Source organism: Pongo abelii, chromosome 5, assembly GCF_028885655.2.
Source record: "Pongo abelii isolate AG06213 chromosome 5, NHGRI_mPonAbe1-v2.0_pri, whole genome shotgun sequence".
NCBI lineage: Eukaryota > Metazoa > Chordata > Mammalia > Primates > Hominidae > Pongo > Pongo abelii.
This window is the reverse complement of record NC_071990.2, coordinates 163,000,422-163,022,413: the sequence shown is the minus strand read 5'-3', so window position 1 is coordinate 163,022,413 and position 21,992 is coordinate 163,000,422. Positions and strand designations below refer to the sequence as shown.

The following is a 21,992-nucleotide window of genomic DNA, read 5'->3' as shown; positions in this document are numbered from 1 at the left end:
AAAATTTTTATATTTTGAATATTATGAAGAATTATGGAAAGTATAGTGTTTCAAAATGCAGTTTCATAAATGTTTTACTCCTGAGTTTAAATTAAGAATGTGCTTTTATGATATAAAACATCTCTTTAAAGTTTTAAAATATAAGTAGATGGCTGTTAGCACAAAATAAAAGTTGGACAATTACCTAACAGTTTAAAAGTAAACTAACATCTCTGACATACAGCAGTGATATAAGATGATATTCTTGATTAAGCTGTGATTACAATATCAGATTTACTGTAAAAGGTTCCAAAAACTTTCTCTAAGTTATCAAGCAATTACTAAATTGTACCGTGTGTTTCCTCTTATTCTAAACCTACCTCAAATCCAAAATTGTACCCTTGAATCATTGCTTCTCGGTAGTACTGTTGCAAGGTAACAGATTCAGATTCATCAACCTCAGCATCAAATTCTGATGTGAACATGTGGTCCACGCGGTCAATGGCATTGCTTATTCTGTTGCATAGCTCCAATGCATCATTCTAAAGAGTCCAAACCATGATTAATGCAAAATGAAGAAAATCATGTAATACCACATTTTAAAGGAAGATTTCGTTCATCATCACACAGACATTAACCATTACAAACAATTCAGCCACGTGGTAAAGGAATTACCAAATATAGAAGAAATTATGTCATTTTATTTGGCATTCTTAAATAGAAGAGAAAAAATGCATTTAAAATGATACAGGCTAGTTATAATCTGCTCTTGGAATAGATGCTTTTATCTCCAATATTTTTATACATCAACCACCTGTTGTTTTCTCCTCTTGGACGGTTGCTCAACCATAAGTACGGGTGCAATTCCACATGGTGAAAAAGTCCATGTACTTCTAGACGACCTCCTCAAATCATGCTGTCCTCATTTCCCTGCTACTCCCTAGTCCAGGGGTTCTCTTCTGGGGCAGATTTTTCCCCCTCCCCTCAACGTCTGGAGATGTTGTCCAGAAAAGTTTCTGATGGTCAAAACTTGGAGGAAAAGGTGGAACTACTGGGATATGGTGAGTAGAGGCCAGGGATGCTGCTAAACGTCTTACAATGCACAGGACAGACCTCCACGACAAAGAATTACTGGCCCAAACGTCCACATTGAAGAGGCTGAGAAGCCCTGCCCTAGCTCGAGCTTTTGTCACCTCTGTCAGCAACACCACAATAGCTCCAAATCGGTCTCCCTTTCTACCCACCCTTACACACGAGTGCACACAAGGTCTCCATCAGGCAATCCCCTTACTATGGTTACAAAATATTCTTCCAGCAATAGAGAAAGATAACCTAAATATTTAGTTAATAAATGTTTATAGATAAATTAGATAAATCAGACCGACAGAAGAAAAACAAATGTTTACGAAATGACTTGTAACTTCAGAGAGTGTTTCTTCTTCAAGAAGTTAAGCCTTAATGTGAGTGAGAAGACATAACTGATGGCCTGGAAAAGTGTGGATGAGATCAAGACTGATAAATGGGATACAAAATAGAAAGTGTCAAAAACAGAAAATAATGGAAAAAGACAGCCAGGCTGAGGCTTGTCATAAACTTTGAAAGGCCTTTGTGCTTCTCTGCAACTTTTTTCTATTATATTTAATTTGGTTGAATTATTTATTAAACAAAACAATAAATAAATCTTCTATTACACACTGCTAATATGGAGTACCTCTAGTAAATACTGGGGATTGTGAAAGGAGAATGAAATTTACACTGGGAATGAAGAGACCTAAATTACTAAATTTTCAACTTTGCCACTAACCAGTCATGTAGCCATTATGAATAAGTCACATAAAGTTCAATTCTCTATCCTTTCCAATTATAAAGTTCTACAGCTTCAGGAAGAATCTCAGAATCTGTAGTTTAGACATAAGAAAATACATATTGGGAAGAGAGATGAGTGGGTGGGCAATTTAAGAGTTCAAGTTCCTTGGATGGTATTACCTTACACACATTACCACACACTGACTTTCATCAAAAAGGAAAAATCTCAGCTAATGTAGAGGACAGTGTAATACCTTCAGCTGCTGCAAAGCTTTGGCGATGACCGGCTGACTGGATGTCTGCTCCTGGCACAGAGTCATAAGTCCCTCAATGGACTGCTGGAAAGCTTTTCTCTGAATTGTGAGATGGGCAGACTGCATGACAACTAGTAAAAGATTATCCACCTGGGAGGAAAATCAAGCACAGGACATAAAAACCAACCCAGTTACTAGTTGTTATTCTAGTCCAACACCAGTCCAAAAACAATGCCAATCTCAGGCATACCAGGCCAACAACCATCTGATCAGAAAGTCATTTTTAAACAAAGCTTCTCCTACACAGCAACACACTTCAGTGGGCATTGACAGCTGGGATATTCAGCACCATGGAGAAGAACCCTTTGGGACTGCAGGCATGACATCTTTGAGATATCCTAGAACTTGAAGTAGTTCAGTACTGCTAGTGCACAGTGTGTGTGAGTGTGTGTGTACGTGTGCATGTGTGTGTGTACTGGAGCAGCATGTGAAGAAGGAAAATGTAGAAATAAGACAGAAATCAGATGAGGGGCCTTATATAAAACATTAAGAAATCAAGACTTTATTACTTTTGTTCTTCAAGAGATAAAGAATCCTTGCAGTATTTTAAGTAGATCTGTGATGCAGATGTATTATAATGATCATTCTAGAAGTACAAAAACAAACAGAATTGGAGAGACAGAAGGTGAGGTTTGAAGCAGGGAAACTCAAAGTAAGAAACTGCAATAGTTCAGGAGAGGGATGGTAAAGTGCTGACTACAGCAGCTGCTCTGGGGATGCAGGGAAAGGATCATTTACTGGAAATGCTTCTGGCTTGCCAGGGCAAGGTATTAACTGGAAAGATGGGAGGCTGAATTCATATTAGCTGTCACACTTCTGGTTTAAACATGTGAGTGAACGCGGAACCATTCACTGAGACAGAATATAAAAGCAGAGTTGTTGGGGTGAGGGATACAGCAGGCCAGTGTATACTCAGTTCTGGTGAGGCTGAGCTCAAGGTGCATATGAACACTCACCATGACTGTTCCTGAGCTGAACACAGATAAATGAGAAAGCTTCTCATAGTTTATAACTAATGAGTTACAGAAACTGTCACGAGGTCCCTGTTAGGTAGGGAGGGGATAGCCTTCACTACAAAAAATTAAAATTAAATAACCAGTAAACCTGAGTACTTGGAGAACTGGGATTTCTGGAACTACAAATTGTATTAGTGACATAATTCCTTTTAGATCATAGCTCCACAGATCTAACTACACGACTGAACTAAGAAAAGATATAAACCAGATAGATGGTTTATTTCAAATATTCCAGTATAATTTAACAGAATGATATATTGTACAAATTATGCTGCAAAATGACATTGAGGCATATTTTTGGGAAGTATATACTTGTGATTACTAGGGTAATCAAACCTCTCATTCATGAGCAGCTAACAGTTCATTCTTACTAAAAGTCCTTTAAGTAACACTGCTGAAAAGTTGGAGATGAGATGTACCTGCATGCTTCTCAGGGTGTCAACAGTCTCCACCTGAGGCACGACTTTGACAGGCTGTGCCTCCCAGGTGCCCCAGCTGTCCTCTGAATCACGGGCTCGATCACCGTGCTTGGTCAGAAGCAGATAGGCATCGATGAGCACGTCATCTGAATCTTTTGAACAGTCCTTTCCTGCAGCTGCATTGAGTAACTGCAAAATAATACTCTTCTCCTCAGCAAGAGTGTCTGGAACAAACACTTGCAAGTTTTCTAACCCAGGAATTTGTACCTGCAAAAGAAATAATCAAAAGTCTTAAGGAACACTACATTAGAGAAATACGTTACTTAAAACAAACCTAGGAAAGGAGAGGCAGGTTTAGGAAAGAGGATGTGGGAAGGGCATGAATTGGAGCAGTGAGGGAACTGCAGGTAGACGGCTTCAGTGTGACTGAAGGAGGCAGGAGGAGGAGAGTCTGTGAATGCACTGGAAGAGAGGCCTTACAGAGTCTCCCCGATTACTGGACATCCTCCTCACTGCTTTATTTTCAACAACAAAGAAAATACTCGACGGGGAGGCAAGACAGCCTGAAAAAACCTCAATCACTGCTAGTTTGTGATGCTTACAAAAAGTCACCTGGCTTGGGAAAAAGGCAAAAATTGTTAATACAGATTCTCTAATTATTCCAGGGCAGGGATCCGGGGGGTCATCATAAGGAGGCTCCTTGAGATCGACTTCTCAAAGGGTACACCATGTGGTGGCACGGTGCAGGTCATCCCTCCCACTCTCAGCATGGAAGCGGGATAAAACTGCGGGCTTGGGATAAAATGTCCAGTGATGACATTACATACAGATTCTAACAGTGCTAAATCTCAAACAAAGTGGAGTAAAGTTGCTGACTCAAAAAGTGGCTCTAGTGATGACCAGGATCTTGATGTCAAAGATTCACTGTAAAACCTTTGAACCTCATCAGGAAATATAAGGGTGAAAAACAAAACCATTATTTAAAATTAATATTATCTCCTTATACACATTATTTTAAATATGTGTAACTAAATTAATAAACAGCATGAATAAACTTTTTATTATTTATCTACACTCTGAAGACAAGTTAGTAAGTCAAGTATGAAAAAGACTGTTTCATTATTCCACTGGTGAATTACAGGACAGTCTTACAACTGGGGTTGTGGTACAGCCTTCAGAGCCTATAATATTTATTATCTGGACCTTCAAGAAAAAGTCTGCCTGTTTTAGAATAAAGAAGGAAAGGCAAAATGTTTCAATCACACCATTTGAAGTACTTACCTTGACATACTGTTTTGATTTCAGAACATCCAGGAGGTCTCTAACTGGGGCTGAAAGCCTGAATTCTGCTGCTATTTCCAGGTCCTAGGATCACAGTTACAAAGAAACTTCTTTACGGTTAGCATTAAAAAAATAAGATAAAAGAAAAATAAGAAAAAAGGTACTAATTAATCAGGATTCCAAGCTCACCTTTCTCAACATTTTAGCAAATCCAAGTGCTTTGGAAGCCCTTTCTCTGGCTTCATGGAAGAGCTCCTTCAGGGCTCGGCTGATCTCTATAACAGACCTCCTGCCAAGTGGATTCAAGTCCAGTTAGAACACATTAGGGAATATTCCAGAGGTGCAACAGGGATTTAACAATAAAGATGAAGCAAATTCCAAATCACAGTAATAAATAAAGACTGCGGATTTTTTAAATGGGAACAAACAATTATTGAAGATGTAGTCAAAACATTCAGAAGCCTGCTCCTGACAGTTTTGTAGAAAATATTCGTATCCTTTCAATGTAGGCAGGGCACATTTAATAACCTTCAAATAATAGGAAGCTCAATTTTCTTAAGATTTCATTATGATCATTTCTTGGAGTTTAAGGTTAAGTTCTTAACTCCTGGCTCATAATCTAAAAAGAAATATATACAGTGTGATCTGGGAAATATTTAACAACTGGCTGCCCCTAAATTACTATCTTATGTAGTGCACGCTGATTTCTGTGGTGTAAATACTCCCATCATAGCTAATTTCAAGGCAGCAGTATGATGTTACTGAGCAATGAAATGGGAAGAGATGTGCATGATCAGCTCTCTCAAGCCCGGAGAAGCAGCTCCAGCACACCACTGCCCATGGCCCCCTGAACTGGAGCCACTCTCTAGTTCACTATCTTCATTCCTGCCTTCTCATGTTTCTTTGGAATCTACATGCTTGGGGTTATTCTGAACCCACCATGTTAGCTCTCAAAACTGTAAGACCTACAAACTTATTTATTCAATTTCTCAGCTATTCAATATTTTCCCAGGTGAGAACCCATGTGGGAACTTCTTTCTTTAACCTTGGCATAAAAACGTACTAGGTGTTCTGAAACTCAAAATGTGTTTCTCATCAAACCTTGAATGGTGAGCGAAAACATTTTAGCTTTGGAGAAGTCAGTTCTATTTGAGCTTTCGCTAAGTTTGACTCATATGACCTTGCTGATTCTATGGCCACAAAGTTGCTACATGCCTGATATATATACCACAAAGAGTAGCAATTTCAAAAGGTTCGACCTAAATACTATCTGCACAGAATTGGAGGAAATTCAACAGAGAAACCATAGTTTCATACACTTAAGTTTAAAGTTCAACAGAAGGAATGCACTAAGAATAAAAATGTACCAAATGTCATTAAAATGTATTAATGGATCACTACACAGATTTTTTAAGAACAGAAACTAATATAAAAGGCATCCCAGACAATGTAAATAAAGAAAATTCTACTCATTTTTTTTAGTCAACTTTATCTCTTTAGTTGTTTTTGTTTTTGTTTTGTTTTTTTTGAGATGGAGTCTTGCTCTGTCACCTAGGCTGGAGTGCAGTGGTGTGATCTCGGCTCACTGCAACCTCTGCCTCCTGGGTTCAAGAAATTTTCTGCCTCAGCCTCCTGAATAGCTGGGATTATGGGTGCATGCCACCACACCCAGCTAATTTTTTTTGTATTTTTAGTAGAGACGAGGTTTCACCATCTTGGCCAGGCTGGTCTTGAACTCCTGACCTCGTGATTCATCCACCTCAGCCTCCCAAAGTGCTGGGATTACAGGCATGAGCCACTGCGCCCAGCCAGTTGGCACTATTTTTATCACACTAAATAAATTCTAAGTTCCCCTTCAAAGAAAATTTCACATAAAACCATAACTAAGAAATCATATGAAAAGACAAGACAGTTATAATAAATCCCTTTACATCTACTGCCCAAATTCTTCCAGGCCAACACAATTTGGTTTGAACAAGCCTCCTTCTAGGATCTCACCATGAGGAAGAAAACTACGAGATAACAAGGGGAAGAGGAAAGGAAGCACAACTCCAACCTGATTTCGTCGGAAGCACTGCTGTCATCCGCACTAGTCCAAAATTCAGCACAGCTCTCCTGTAAGCCAAATTCTAAAAAACTTCCTGTAGATTTCAGCAGCATTCCTGCAATGTCACTAAGGGAACAAAAATAAAAATAAAACAGAGAAGAAAACTGTCCCTACTCATAGCCTAATTCTTGACTGAGAAACTTGAAAGGCTCAGCTACTGCTCTAATGGTTTAAAAATCAAAAATGAAAAATTTCTCTTCTTTTAATATAAAACCCTGGATGTGCAAAAATAGGAATCTGGATTATGGCATGTACCTACCTTTGTTCTATTACCACAGTATCTCAATATAAACCTGAAAATCTTAAACTGTATTCATAATAGCTATGGGATTAGTACACAAATGTTATTTCCATCTTAAATGTTAAAAATGGTATAAAGTGGCCTCAAACTAAATGACAGGATAAGTGGGAAAGTGAATTCCTTAAATGCAACTGTTTTTACAAATTTCCCCCACAATTAGCTTTGTATAGTCAATAAACATGAAACACTCTATCTGGCTGATCCTTCTCATTGAGTACACAATTCTAAATACTAGTGTTAAAATGTACACCCCAGTATATAAAATGAATCTAAACGAGTGAAGTAAAATTCAACAACAGTTTACTGACTTGGGATGTTCAAGGAAAAAAACTTATGATCTAGTAACAGAGAGCAGGTAAGCATAGAACCAATATCAGATGCGGCAGGAGGTAAGTGTTAGGCTTGTCGGAGGAGGAGAAAGACCAACCCCGAAGGCACAGTTTCAGACCTAGCTGAAGGCAAGGCTTCATGTCCAGAAAGCCCTGCAATGCGCCTTGCAGGCAAATGCAGAATGTTAACAGGTGGACTAGTAGTGGGAAGAGGAAAATCTGCGAGGAAGAAAATGGAAAAGGCGGAAGGAAAGTCCGGGAAGAACAATAAATATGATTAAAAAGCATGAAGATATGGTCAAGCAAGCATGTTCATGAAAAAAGAAAACCATCCATCTGAAGAGTAGTGGGTATTTAGGCTACAGAGGGACGGGGAAAGTCCTGGGGCCATGCTGTGGAGGGCAATGGATGTCATGCTCATTAGTTTGGCGTCTGATAAGCAAAGAGAGTAAATTTTAAAATATCTGATTGGGAAAGGGGTCTGATTGGAAACATGCTTTTAAAAAGAACATTATACAAAAATACTAGAATGTACTTACTCAACAAATATTGAGTGCCTATTATGTACTAAGCAGCAGCAAACAAAACTGGTAAAAGCCCTCCAGTGAATGGAAAAAAACAATAAATAAAACAAAAAAGGGAAATGTATTTTAGGTTATTGGTAAGTGCTATGGAGAAAAGAAACAGAGAAAAAAGCTAAGGAGTTGTGGGTAGGAATTTCCATCTTAAATATACTGAGAAGGTAACATCTGGATAAAGACCTGAAGGAAGTGGGAAAACAAGTCATGAAAATAAATGGGAGGAAGAGCACTCCATGGAGAGGGGCCAGCTGGTGAAAAGGGCCTGAGGCTGGAACATGCCTGGCCTGAGACAGTGAGGAAGCCACTGTGGCTGGGAAGCGCGCACAGGAGGGTCTAGACAGAGGACAAAGACGTGATGAGAAATAGGACCACGTCAGGCCTTGCGGGCCATTGTTAGGCAGTCTTACATTTCCTGAGTAAGATGGGGAGCTACTGGGAAACTGAGAGAAGACAATGGTCTAACATACACTTTAACCAGACCATTCAGGCTGTGGTGTTGAGAATAAACTCCAGGAGGCTTCAGGCAGAAGCAGGGAGACTGTTTAGAGAGCTACTGCAATAGCATATGTGAGAAATGACAACCTGGGAAGAGTGGAAGTGTGGAGTGCTTGAGAGGCAGAGGTCAGATTCTGGATATACCCTCAAAGGACAGCCAAAAAGAGTCCAGGTAGTGTGTGCAGGAAATAAAGGAGTCAGGGTTGATTCCAACACTGACTGACCCTGGGAGAAACAGTGTTTGAAGCAGAAGCTGCTGCTCTAATACAACAGATAAAATGCAGTGGAGTCCAGAACTAGAATAAAAGTGGACTGTTCACAAGAAGGGGGAATGAAAAAGCCCTGGAGCTTCTCAGGGCAAGGATCATGAAGGCAAAGGCTAGAGACTGCACTCTAGGGAATTTGAAGGACAAGCAAAAGATAGAAACACAAAGACTGACAAGAGGAAGTGAGGGTACAGTGACACTAAACAACATGAATTTGTAGTGAAACTAAACAGTAACCTTTAAAAACATTTATTCAACGAAGCTTGACAGGTTGGAAACAGAAAATGCAAACAGAAGGAATTAGGCAAAGCAGAATCATGGAAAAGTAAGGGGGGAGACATGTTGCGAATGACAATGAATGCCTTTTTTAAAAAGGCTGACTATGGGCACCAAGCTGAACAGACAAGCAAAGACAGCCTAGGGATCACAGCCTGACGGATGGAGTTATGAGAGGAGAGCAAGTTCACTGTCCACTCCAAATAAAGAGAGAGGATGTAGAAAGAACTGGCCATTAGAACAGAGAAGTGGATACAAGATTCCAAAAGACTGAACATAGGAGAGATCGGCAGAGTCAAGAACAAAGCTAAAGCTAGAGTCCTGTAGAAGTCACACGGACGGAACCGGGAGACAGGGTAGGCAGCAGAAGCTGCTGCTCTAATACAACAGACAAAATGCAATGGGGTCCAGGACGAGAATAGGCGTGCTCTTATGAGACTTTATAAAAGGGATACAGAAAAAATAAAATGCCTGATGAGACAAGTGGGAGAAGGTGGTGCCAAAAGACAGCAGCAGAATCTAAAGCACAGAAGGACACTGATCCTCATCTGAGCCAAAGCAAGTCCGAGGTGCAGTGGCCACCAGTAAAGACCACGGAGACGCGGCCTGTGCCCAGCAAGCCCAAGCTTGCATGCAAGATGTTCATTTCCTACAACTGACAGACCAGCCCTGCGACTCTGCACTGCTGTCTTCATGATTCCCCCTTGTTTACACTTCTATTCCTTCACCCTATATACACCCAACTCATAAAGAGAGTCTGTGATGAGCACTACATTCCCCAAACAGTGGCAGTAAAAATACTTAAAATACTTCTTAAGTTCTGCATGTCCCCACCAAGACTGACATACGCGGGTATATTCTACTCTTGAAGGACTTACAATCTCCTTCCTTTTATTAGGGGGAAAAAGATTTATTCTAGGGCAGAAGTTCTCAAGTTCAAAGCTGACATCTGAGTGGATAATTCTGTTGTGGGGCCGTTCTGTGTGCCATGAATGTGCAGCAGCCTCCCTACCCCCGCCCACTCGCTGCCAGGAGCATCTTCCCAGTCATGACCATCAAGTGTCTCCAGATACTGCCCCATGTCCCCAAGGGGAAAAAATCACCCGATTGAGAAACACCACTCAAAACTTGGAAGAGGGCGCACATATGAGATAAGGATAACTGCAATTTTCATGTAACTAAACATACAAACACATAGGAGAGAATCCATGAGTAAATGGTGTGAGAGTGAGAAGGTGGGAGCGTCGCGTTCAGAAGCACAAGGATTCCTACCAGAAAAGCTTCCCGGCCTGTGCTTCTCCTCCCCGTATGTAATGAGTTATTTCTTTGGTGAAATTCCATTCTTCTTCTAACAGATTTTTTAAACTATGCGATGCTTGAGGTAATTGCTGTAGCATTTGGATCCAGCTTCTCATGTAATCAAAATACACCTTAAAATACAAAAAGTAAAGGGAGACATTAGAGAGTAGAACTTGGCAACTCAGCGCTCTCACCTGAAAGCTACACATCAGCAGGGTAAAGTTGGGGCGGGGGGGGGATGTCACAGGCACGCGGCACTGAGAGAAGCAAGGTTCTCACCACTGTTAGCTGAGGTCTAAATGAGGATTAAAAAAAAAAATCACAAAACTAACTCCCCAGCAATTTAACATATTATTGACAACCCCTTCAAAATCCTAACAAAACAACAAAAATGTTCACAATCTACAATAAAGGGGAAAAAAATCAAAAGAACAGCACCCAGAACTTTTCATTACGAATGTACTGTCAACATTATTCCTTTAAGAGGTTAGGATCTTCACTTAATGACCTACTTTGGCTTGAAATGGTGCCTTATGTGCAGAGAGGAGGACGTCAACACCCTTCTTTGAACCACCCCTTCCTAACATCCGGATTTGCGTGATAAAATGTTTTCAAGGCTTGCAACATATAAATGATGATCTAAAACCAAAATATCCAGTTGTTCTGAAGTGGGATTTATGCCCACCACAAGTCCTATTACAACAGCTTTCCCGTTCTTAAATCCTCCTTTGGATTTATCCCGTGGTCAGCAGGGTTCAACTATCAAGCAGTTTTTCTCAACAGGTTTGCAATGGCCACCTTCTAGAACAACCCTGTCTATGGACTCCTTTACTTAAAATAATAGCTTGACGGGGTAGGAGATATTTGAGTCACACATTCTCTCCCTCGGAACTTTTCAGACATCACTCCACTCCCTTCCAGCCCCAAGTGTGACTCAGCATGAAGCAGTCTGTCGCCAGCCTGAGCGCCCACCCACCACTGCTCTCCCACATCCTGAAGGTGACTACACTCGGGTTTCCACACTCAGATGTTTACAGGATTCCTTTCTCTATCCTAGGTTTCAGTGTTTTCACCAGGCTACATCTCAGACTTCATTGCTGGGAAAGATATTTTTCTGAGATCTAGTAATAACTTTCAGTAGGCAAATCTGAAGTCTATTCTTTATTTCAAGACAACTCTCTTCTGCTGTATCGTTCACTGTGTCTGAGTCCTCCATCCTCCAGGTGTGTGGTGTGACTCTGCACTTCTGGGTCTGTTATGACTAGAGTTGTGTGTGCAGAATCTGCAATTCATGGGTCTACCGTCCTCAGCACCTGGCTCAGAACCGCCCTTTCACTTCTTGGTGGACTCCCCCATCTCCGTGTTTTTCCTTCCTGAGGACAGCTTCTTCCTTGCGGCCCCCAAGGGGCAACTATCTGTCTTTTTCTTTTTCTTTTTTTTTTTTGAGATGGAGTTTCCTCTTGCTGCCCAGGCTGGAGTGCAATGGCGTGATCTCGGCTCACTGCAACCTCCGCCTCCCGGGTTCAAGTGATTCTCCTGCCTCAGCCTCCTGAGTAGCTGGGATTACAGGCATGCACCACCACACCCGGCTAATTTTGTATTTTTAGCAGAGACAGGGTTTCTCCATGTTGGTCAGGCTGGTCTCGAACTCCCGACCTCAGGCGATCTGCCCACCTCGGCCTCCCAAAGTGCTGGGATTACAGGTGTGAACCACTGCGTCCGGCCAACTCTCTGTCTTTCTATGCACTCAAAGGCTGCAAAGTCAACTTCCTCCTGTTCCCACTGCTCCTTTTTTTTTTTTTTTTTTTTCTTGAGACAGGGTCCTGCTGTTTCCCAGGCTGGAGTGCAATGGCGTGATCTTGGCTCACTGCAACCACCGCCTCCCAGGTTCAAGTGATTCTCCTGCCTCAGCTTCCTAAGTGGCTGGGACTACATGCATACACCACCATGCCCGGCTAATTTTTGTATTTTTAGTAGAGATGGGGTTTTGCCATGTTGGCCAGGCTGGTCTCGAACTCCTGACCTCAGGTGATCCACCAGCCTCGGCCTCCCAAAGTGTTGGGATTACAGTCGAAAGCCACCGCACCCGGCCCCAACTGCTCCTTTTAAACAATAATTTGTATATATTCTTCTTTAGAAAGCAAAACAAAAGACCCTGCCCCTTTGAGATTTATGTCATCAGCCACACCACTGGCCCCCTCTTCAGACTGTCACCTATGGACTTCTAATCGGCCTTCATCTAACAGTCTTCCCTCCATCTCGGGCTCGGCCACCCTGCCGTGGCTTAGCATCATGCGGAAAACCCACCAAACACTTCTTCAGTCCAGCTTCCTGACTGCCTCCATCTCCAGTGGCCCTTCCTCCACTTTTGATGGGGTTCCACCTTGGATCTTGTCATTGCCAGAACTGCTCCAACCCCCAAATCACCAGTTCAAACACCTGATGATAAAGCCCCCTCTCCTCCTTCCAGGAGATTTGTTCAACCACTACCACTGCAACTTGTTTTAGCCCTGTCTGGAACCCAGTCGACTGACTGCTCATCTTTCTGCAACTCACAACCCCTTCCTTTGTTCGCTTTCCTCAGGCTTCAGTTCAGATCCCATGGGCTTATCCTTTCAACAGCACTGCTATCAGCATGCTGGCATCCCCGCTGCTGCCTGCACCCTGCAGCCCCTTACTGTCTTTTCATCTCACCTGTTGGTCGAGACCCCAAAGCTGGCTTAACCCTAACCATCCCATTCCCCCTGCCCACACTCAAGAAGCTGGGGGGACTAATCATAATCATCAGCCACATAACATTTCTGGGAGTTATATTTCTATCTCTACTTAGCTCACTTTCCTTCTCTCTAGAGCCACTAGCTTGAAACTTCCCCGTTTTCCTCCAACTGCCAATACCCACCCCCACCCATTCTCAGCAGACGATCTCTACCTCTCCACACAAAAATAGAAGTCATTTGGTATAAAATCTTTCATCTTCCTGGTCCCACACATGCAGACCTACAGGGTTACATCCTCTCTTCCTCCCTTCTTTATAGCAGAGGAACTACTGTTCCTCCTAATCCCAAAGCTTGTGCTTTGAGTTTGAGACCCATCTCCTCCAGAAGTCGTATATACACATATTACGTATATACATATACATATATACATATACATATATACATATTAATACATATATATGTATGCATATACATATATATGTGCATATATATATATATATATTTTTTTTTCCCCATCTCTTTCCCCTTAGTTTGCAAAGTCAAGCCTGAGGGCTTTCAAATGCCCTCAGCCCAATTTAAAACTCCTCACCGGACTCACATCTTCACCACTCACCCAGCTGCAGGAGCTGGACACCCACAGTCACTCCCAACACCTTGTCCACATTTGATCCACCCGAGTCCTGCCATTTCACTGCCTACGTTTCCTTTGAATCCTTATACTTCTTTCTGAATGTATGTTACACCCTCTAATCCAAGGACTTGCATGTGCATTCCTGGAATGGCCTTGAACTGTTCCTCTCACATCTGCTCTGGACCCCCAGCCTACTCTCCACCTGCAGCCAGAGCCCCCACAGGCTGCCTGGGGTGCCCTTGCTTTTGCCAGGCTCCCCAAGCAGACTGCACCTGCTACAAAAAAGGGGCTTCTCTTAATCTCTTTATAAATTAAAAAGCAAAGAGGCTAAAAAAATTCTAAAAAGTATTCTACAAGTATCACCCAGAATAAACAAATGTTAGTATTTTGTCATATTTGCTTTAGATATGTTGTTGTTGATTTTTCTTTAATTTTTAAGTTCCGGGGTACATGTAGATGTTTTTTTCAATAAGAAATAAGACACCAGAAAGTTAGTTTCTCCTTTGTTCTCTCTTCACTTCTATCTCTTTCCTCCCTCCCCAGAGGCAACAATGATCATGAACTGAGTACATTTCCTTCTAGTCTATAAGCTTTTTAAAACAAACTCTTATTATAGAAACTACAATATATAGTATTGTTTGGTCTACGTTTTTCATCTGTTACCTAAACTGGATTATAACGTATATAAATTTCCGATAAGTTGCAATGCTCCCCCTTCAGAGAAGCCTGACCTCCACAAAAAGTTGAATCTAACCGCAGTCCACAAAAGACCTGTGCCTTTCCTGAGGGCATTTTTCTCAGCTGTAGTCTTGTTCACATAGTTCTACAATCACCATGGCCCCCCCTATTCTTAAACTCTAAGAGGGAGTTTACGCTCGGCACTAGTTCCTTGGTCCCCGCATGGTGCCTGCCTGGCACACAGTGGATACCCAATAATTATCTGTGGGATGAAAACTTAAGAGCTTCCCTGCTCCTTTGCTCTTTGTTCTTCTGCAGAAACTCAAATTGTGTATATGTGAGCTCTCTTGTGTCTCTTCTACAACTACCACATCTCACCCATCATTTTCATATTTTCAATCCTTATAAATCCTTTTAAGTGGTTTCCTTAAGGCTATCACATGTTCCTACATCATGTATTATTATGTTTATTGTCTTGGTTACTTCTGAGGCCAGGGACCCAGGAAATGAGAGAACAATTCACAGCTTTGATTTAGATTTGACGCTCCAAATGCTCACCAAGTTACTTCCTTTGGCCTACATGCTTAAGTGTCTCAGTTTTTCGAGTACAGTGGATGTCATAACACAGAGTAAAGCCCCCAAGGTCACAGACTTTCTGCATCATAACTTGCTAATCACTGCTTCCCCTCCCCCTGCTAAGAGAGCTCCCATCCGGCAGTCTTCCTGGCAACCACAGAAGGCTGCAGTGTCGCTTGCGCTCCTTCTGTCGGGCAGCTCTTCAGTCAACAACAGAATCCCTGGAGAGACAGGCTCGGCTTCGGTCACGGCTGTCACACCCCTAGATATCAAGGCTCTAGTTAATCTCTGGGTGGGCCTTCTGGGCCTAAGGCGGAAAAGTATTCAGAGCTTGGGTTCACCTTCATTTTAGTTTACATTTCAAGGCAAATAATTCTAACAGTCTTTTTATTTTTGGAAGGGTATGGGAAAGGATATTGTGGCCAATTTCCTCCTTCTCTGAAGAAGGAATTTTTCCATTTGCTGTTTTCGGTGGGTTTCCAGACAAGGGTGTTGTGTTAAACATAATTTGATTGCCAATTCAATTGCTATTCTTTCCTTCCTTCCTAATAGAAACACTGATTTTGTTTGGGCTCCCCTAGTCCTCAGAACACACCTCTGCCCTGATCCTTCTAGCACATTATAGGCCATAATTTTAAAACACTGACAGTTTCTAGTTTTTTCCTCTGTGAGAAGAGAGATGTGGATAATTGACAGTAATGCCAAAACTAAACTCTAAGCCTTTCTAAAACTAACTAGCTGTGAATGTTGGTAAGTCACTTAGCCTAGGCTTCCACTATCACACAGGCTCACCAATGGCACAGAAACTGGCTGACCAGGAAGGCGTGGTTCACACGCCTGATGCTCCTCACCCTGCTCCCCTGCCACTACAGGATAAAGGGCCAGCAAAGACAGTTTACGAAGCAAAGCATATTCTGTCTTCTTAAACTTCTGGTTTAGTTACCCATAAAGAGAGAAAAATAATAATTTGCTTGTTGCTTTTTTCCACAACTTTTCAAGAAAAAGATTTTTTTGACATAAGAAATATATAGTGGGCAGGTGTGGTGGCTAATGCCTATAATCCCAGCACTTTGGGAGGCCAAGGCGGGAGGATCACTGAGCCTAGGAGTTCAAGACCAGCCTGAGCAACACAGTGAGACCCTGACCCTACAAAAAATTTTTAAAAAATTAGCCAGGTGTGGTGGCACACGCCTGTAGTCCCAGTTATTAGGGAGGCTGAGGCAGGAGGATCGCTTGAGCCCAGGAGGTTGAGACTACAGGAAGCCGTCAACACACCACTGCATTTCAGTCTAGGTGACAGAGCAAAACCCTATCTCAAAAAAGAAAATAAATATATAGTATTTCAAAATACAGCCATTTTACACACTTAGGTCTTTTATATAGAGAATAATTTCTAACTCATTAAAATTATTTCTTGCAATATGCCAGATATAATATGTCTCATTCCCAGCCACATTCTTCCTTCTCTACTTCTACTACAGAGGCTGGAAAGCTCAACATGTGCATTCCCGCCTCTGTGGCAACAGTGAGGCCATGCAACAGGTCTGGTCAACAAGAGGCAGGGGAAATGTGCTGGGTGGGGGTACCGGGAGAGCGCCTATTGCTCTGATAAAAAGGTCTGGACTTAGCTGGTAAGGTCTGTTTGCCCTTTTCTTTCTGCTTAGAAAGTGAGAGTGGTATCTGCAGGTGCTGCAGCCATCCTTAGGCAGGACACAGTAAATGTTAAGCAAGAATGAATGCACCCCACCTATAAGGATACAGTTTTCTTTATTATTTCATTAACCTGTCACATTACGTAATCATCTATGCATATACCCTAATGAATCTAACGTGTACTTACGATACATGAACACTATCAGATATTATGGAAAACAAGAGAATTTCAAGTTACAGCCCTTGGCTCATGAAGCTTTCAGTCTAATTAGGGCAACCTGAGAAAAGAGTCTCTGTTTAAATGTTAAATCATATAGTTCTAATTGTAACTGCTAAAAAGAGTTCAAAGAAGGTATAGATAAACATAGGCTAAAAGTTAAAACTGTCAGATAAAGCTTTCTAGAGAAAAATAAAACCTAAAAGTAAGCCTTAAATAGGCAGATAAAGTGGAGGAGCGGGCATTTCTACCAGGAAAGAAGAATGTGAACAGAGGTTAAAAGCACAGGGCACATTCAGTGTACGTGAGAAGACAGGTGGTCTCTTTTTAGGACAAAATAAAAATAGGTCTACTCCTGCCCAATCAAACTATTTACAAGTCCTCAAATGTGCCAGGTTCCTTAACTAACCCTTAACTCATCTTTTTAAGATTCAGCTTCCTCACTGGAAGTGCCTCCCAGACAACTCAGCAAGCTTCTCTGCTAGCACCTAGCCCTCAGGGGCGTCAGCATCTACCATGCCTAGTCCCACCAGATTATTGAGTGTCTTGTTGATCTTCAACACTCCAGAGCCATGCAAGGTCCCTAGCACATCCTAGGTACTATAAAAATGGCTGATGACAGATGGTTCACTAACATAGGACCATATTTTGATTCTACTTCTGGGCCATTCTGCCATAAGATGAACTACTCTACAAGTAAAGAATGAACTAGGTTAACATTTGTCAAAAACTTCCAACTTAAAAACAATTGAGAATTTTTTAAATGTGGATTTCAGAGAAACAAATGTAATCTAATACCAGATGGAAAGACTCTGATTCAAGATCACCACCACCGCCCCCTGCAATACACACACACAAGCTATACTTTCAGGGATCATTTCTATAATTCATTACTAGAGAAGTTTATCTGAATATGTATGCCAACGCTGTTTGCAAAACAAGGAAATACAGGCTTACTTTTTTAAAAAAAGAAACAAAGAAAGAAAGAAAAATTCCTCCCTACTGCTTCTGACCATAAGCATTTTATGCAGATCCTCTTCAAAAGCGTCAATGTTGCAGTCGGGCTTCTCCAAGTCCTCCAGAACCTCCTGCAGCATGAACTGGTAGTACTGCTTCATCAGCAGGCCGCCCTTCAGCACCTCCTTACACTCTCTCACCAGCTGCAAAACAACACACACAGGTCCAGCAGCCATAAACTCCAACCAGATGATCCGTGTTTTATATCTTCCTACTTATATCTTCAAAAAACTCAGAGGGAACCTTGTCTCTAAAAAACCTACAACAGTTTCTAGATTCTTGATCAGTTCATTTTATGTGAATACCTTAGTAGTCTCAATTGAGTAGCAACAAAACAGTGAAAATAAAAGAATTTAATACTACAGCATGGATACACAGAGAAAATACCATATAGGCAATTACTGCTTTGCTAAAATAAATTCTCTTAACAACAAACTTATACAGAAAGTAAATCCCATGGAATAAAATCATTTTTTCTACTAATTTACATTACGAGATACGTGAGAAAGAAAAACCTCCTAATGATCAAAAACATAATAAAGATTCAAAGGTACTTATATACCAAAAACCAGGGGGCCTTCGCTATGATTTAGCATAGTTTACCTACTGTGATTTGTGGCCCAGTCTACCATCAAAAAATGACCACCAAAACCAACCAACCAACTTAATACTATGTGATGAAATTAGATAAAAATCAATGGAAAAAACAAAAAATGGGCAAATTTGCAATATATAGATCGAATAGGTAATAACCTGCCAAACGTGGGCAGAAGGTTGAAATGAGACAACCTGGAAAGCCCTTAGCATTAACAAAAAGACTGAGACACAATGTACACAAATTCTAATAAACAGGGACTGTAATATGAGATCACACAGTCACATTCGTTTTCATACATGTTAGCCAACCCTTCACTGCCGCTAATAGAAAGGTAAACTGATACAAACTTTCTAGAGTCTAAAAATGTATGTATGACTCATCTATTATTGTTTTACACTCGAGAAATAATCAGAGATCTAAACTAAGATTTCTATACAAGCATATTTATCACAATGTTATTTAAATTAATGGTGATTAACCAAATAAATTGTGATGTGCCTATACAGTAGAATACTGTTGCAGCCATTTAAATTCTTGCTTTTGAAAAATACTTAAAGGGAAAAAAATCACACACATACATACTTACTTGTATGTGTAGGAAGTTATGTATGTGCAGGAAAAACAAATGGATAGAAATACACCAAAATGTTATAGCAGTTATCTCTGAATGTCAGAATAACAGGGTTTTAAAAATTATTTTTGATTTTGATTTTTGTATCATTTTTTGTACTTTTCTAAATTTCTAAAATAAACATGGATTGCTTTTATTGACAGAAGTCTCTCCCAGAAATGTTTTAAAAGTAATTATCCACTGTAAGAGAGCTATGGCTACAGTTAAATCTAACAAAAAGTGTTCTGTTCAGATTATATAATTATCAATTTCTCTATTAAAGATGTCCCTTAGGTGCTTATAACTGATCTTTGAATGCATTTAATCCAAAATTTCTGCTTTCTTTTTACTCTAGCAGTGCTACATTAATCTAAGTATTGTTTTTATTTTTCAAAGTATTACAACATACATTACTATTTAGTCCTCACAATAGCCCCATCAACAAAAGATAAACTCCACCTTGCTTCACCAGGCTATATTTCTGAAGTATTTCTTTTATAAAGAAGGGAGCTGAGAAGTATTTTACGAAAATGTCCTAGATAACCACTGCAATGCTGAGGATGAGTTAAAAAGCAAGGCCAAAGTGGACAGCAAGACAATAACCAGAAACAAGAGGGTGAGAAGGAAGGGGAGCTAACGTGGAAACAGAGCTCTGGCTGGTGCTGGGTACAAACCAAAGGGATAGAAATGAGATGCAGGGGACAATCTCCAAATGACTTTCATTAGTCATTCTATTCTACTCCTAATTAAACAAACAAATCCTATTTTGTACCTACTGTATGACCTGTATTCACCTGCCTTTCCTCAATCTGTACTGCTGACCTATGCTTTGTCTTACCATTCACAGAGCCGGGTAGCTCTTAGCCTTCCAATCCCTATGGGATAGACACGTACAGTCTACGAAAAACATACCAACCTTCCTTCTTTTGGGGACAAGGTCTGGAAATTTTTATTTTATATGGTGAATGTCAATATGTTAATATCATAAATAATAAATACAGACCCTCTTCAGCACTCACTCTGCTGGATACAACTGCTTCCACCCATTCCTCTGCTGCTCCTGGGATATCAAACATCCATAAGATCCCATCCAGAATGAACAACAACGAAGAAATCATAAGCTGTCACTACTGTTTAAACCACACCACTGCTTAAGCAAGCAAAAAGTCTAAACCCCTCCCCTATGCCTATTCTAGACATTTATCTGTTTACATGTACTTCAAATAGAAAAAAAAAATAAATTTAAGAATCTTATACTCTACCTCTTATGAATGAATTTTAAATTTTAGTCTTCAAAGACTGAAACTTTAAAATACTTAGAACAAGGAAGTGGATGACAGAAAAGATGAACCACAATCTTACCTTTGAGGACTGCATATAAAGAACATTTTTAATTACCCTAAAAAATACAGCTTAAAACCATGGACAAACACTCATTTTTCACTATTTGCGGCAATTAAGGAAAAAAAAAAAGGAACTCTTAAAAATGATAAGCATGTAGGATAATATAATAATTGCTAAATATTTTAAAGAGTCTTTGAAGCAAACCTGCTTAATACTCAAGAGAGATGGTTCTCCAGCAGGTCTCTGCTCCAATCTTAACTTCAGACACTCATGTATGACATTCAGAAGGACTCGGCAGAGAACCAGGAAGGCAGGTTCGAATGAAGGTAAATCCATGGCCTTCAGCTCCTCCCACGACACAGCACTGTGTTTCTGCTCAGATGAAGGCGGTGACCTTGACAGCTGCACATAATCTGAACCCCACATGGGATCTGGAAATTCAGAAAACTATAACAAAAATTCAACAGGCAGAGATTAAAAGAGCATACAAGACAACGTCCCATGGTTGTGGTTATAAACTCTTATTCTCTACAACGTGCTAACAAATCTACAAAAATTCTAATTTTACAGGGAAAAGAATATTTAATAATTTAATGAATTTAATAACTCAACACTTTCAACATAGATCCAAAAAGTTCTAAGAATGCTGGATACCATAATGAGAACTAAAACCAAATTGCAATACTTTTATCAAAGAAGTATATTAGAAAAAGAATCAGGTTCATCTTTAACATTTTTGCCTCACGCTTAAAATGATCAGAACACTTTATTTTTCAGGTTATATACAGTACTATCCACAACTATCTCTAGACTGGAAAAAAAAACCACAGAATTACTAAAATTAGAGAAAACATTACAAAATCAAGTAACAGCTCATCCTAAGTAGCCATTCATGAAAACATAAAAACTAATCAGTTCCACTAATTCTTCTGTCCATTTGTTCCCCTGAGCTGTAATGAATGATGCTGATAGAAAAATAAAAAAATCGTTAAGATCAACCTGGTTGGCACGACTCAGTTATCTGTTATGTGATGCTTCCCGGGAACCCTAGTGTTGCGTTGTCCGCCCCCACCCCCGCTCTTTTAGCTGTTCCTCTCAAATTCCTTACATCTTTCCCCATAAAGTAGGGGATCTGGAACGTCGGGAGCACTCTCTCTCTGCCTGGCCACTCCTTCCTGGCTCCCCAAGGCCCCTGCTTCTCCTCCCTTTGGTTCTCACCCACCTTCTCCCTGCTCCATGGAAGCTATTTCTCCCCTCCCCATCATTCCCCACCAGAACCCCTACTCCCTGCCATCAGAGTATTTCACATTCCACCATAACTTGGTGACAGAATTTCCTGAGGGCAAGGACTTTCACTTCCTTACCACTAAACTAAAAGGATCGTCCCCACGCCTGGCACTAATTACAGCAGACAGTAATTGTTGCTGCATTCATGAATGATATCCTCATCTGACACTTCCAAGCGCTGCCCCCGACCTGCCC

The 21,992-nt window shown here is 40.7% G+C and overlaps 1 protein-coding gene across 10 annotated transcripts in view; it reads right to left on the bottom strand.

Moving 5' to 3' along the window:
• The window catches only part of MAP3K4 (mitogen-activated protein kinase kinase kinase 4), a 134,824-nt gene that overhangs the window by 25,421 nt on the left and 87,411 nt on the right, over positions 1–21,992 (bottom strand). For all 10 annotated transcript variants that reach the window (XM_009242419.4, XM_054558417.2, XM_024248561.3 and 7 more), the window contains 9 exons: positions 20,715–20,957; positions 17,955–18,101; positions 10,443–10,600; positions 6,872–6,988; positions 5,005–5,104; positions 4,816–4,899; positions 3,535–3,801; positions 2,040–2,189; positions 360–521 (listed from right to left, as the gene is read on the bottom strand). In XM_009242419.4, coding sequence (XP_009240694.3) covers positions 360–521; positions 2,040–2,189; positions 3,535–3,801; positions 4,816–4,899; positions 5,005–5,104; positions 6,872–6,988; positions 10,443–10,600; positions 17,955–18,101; positions 20,715–20,957 — 1,428 coding nt within the window. The remainder of the gene's footprint in view (positions 1–359; positions 522–2,039; positions 2,190–3,534; positions 3,802–4,815; positions 4,900–5,004; positions 5,105–6,871; positions 6,989–10,442; positions 10,601–17,954; positions 18,102–20,714; positions 20,958–21,992) is intronic.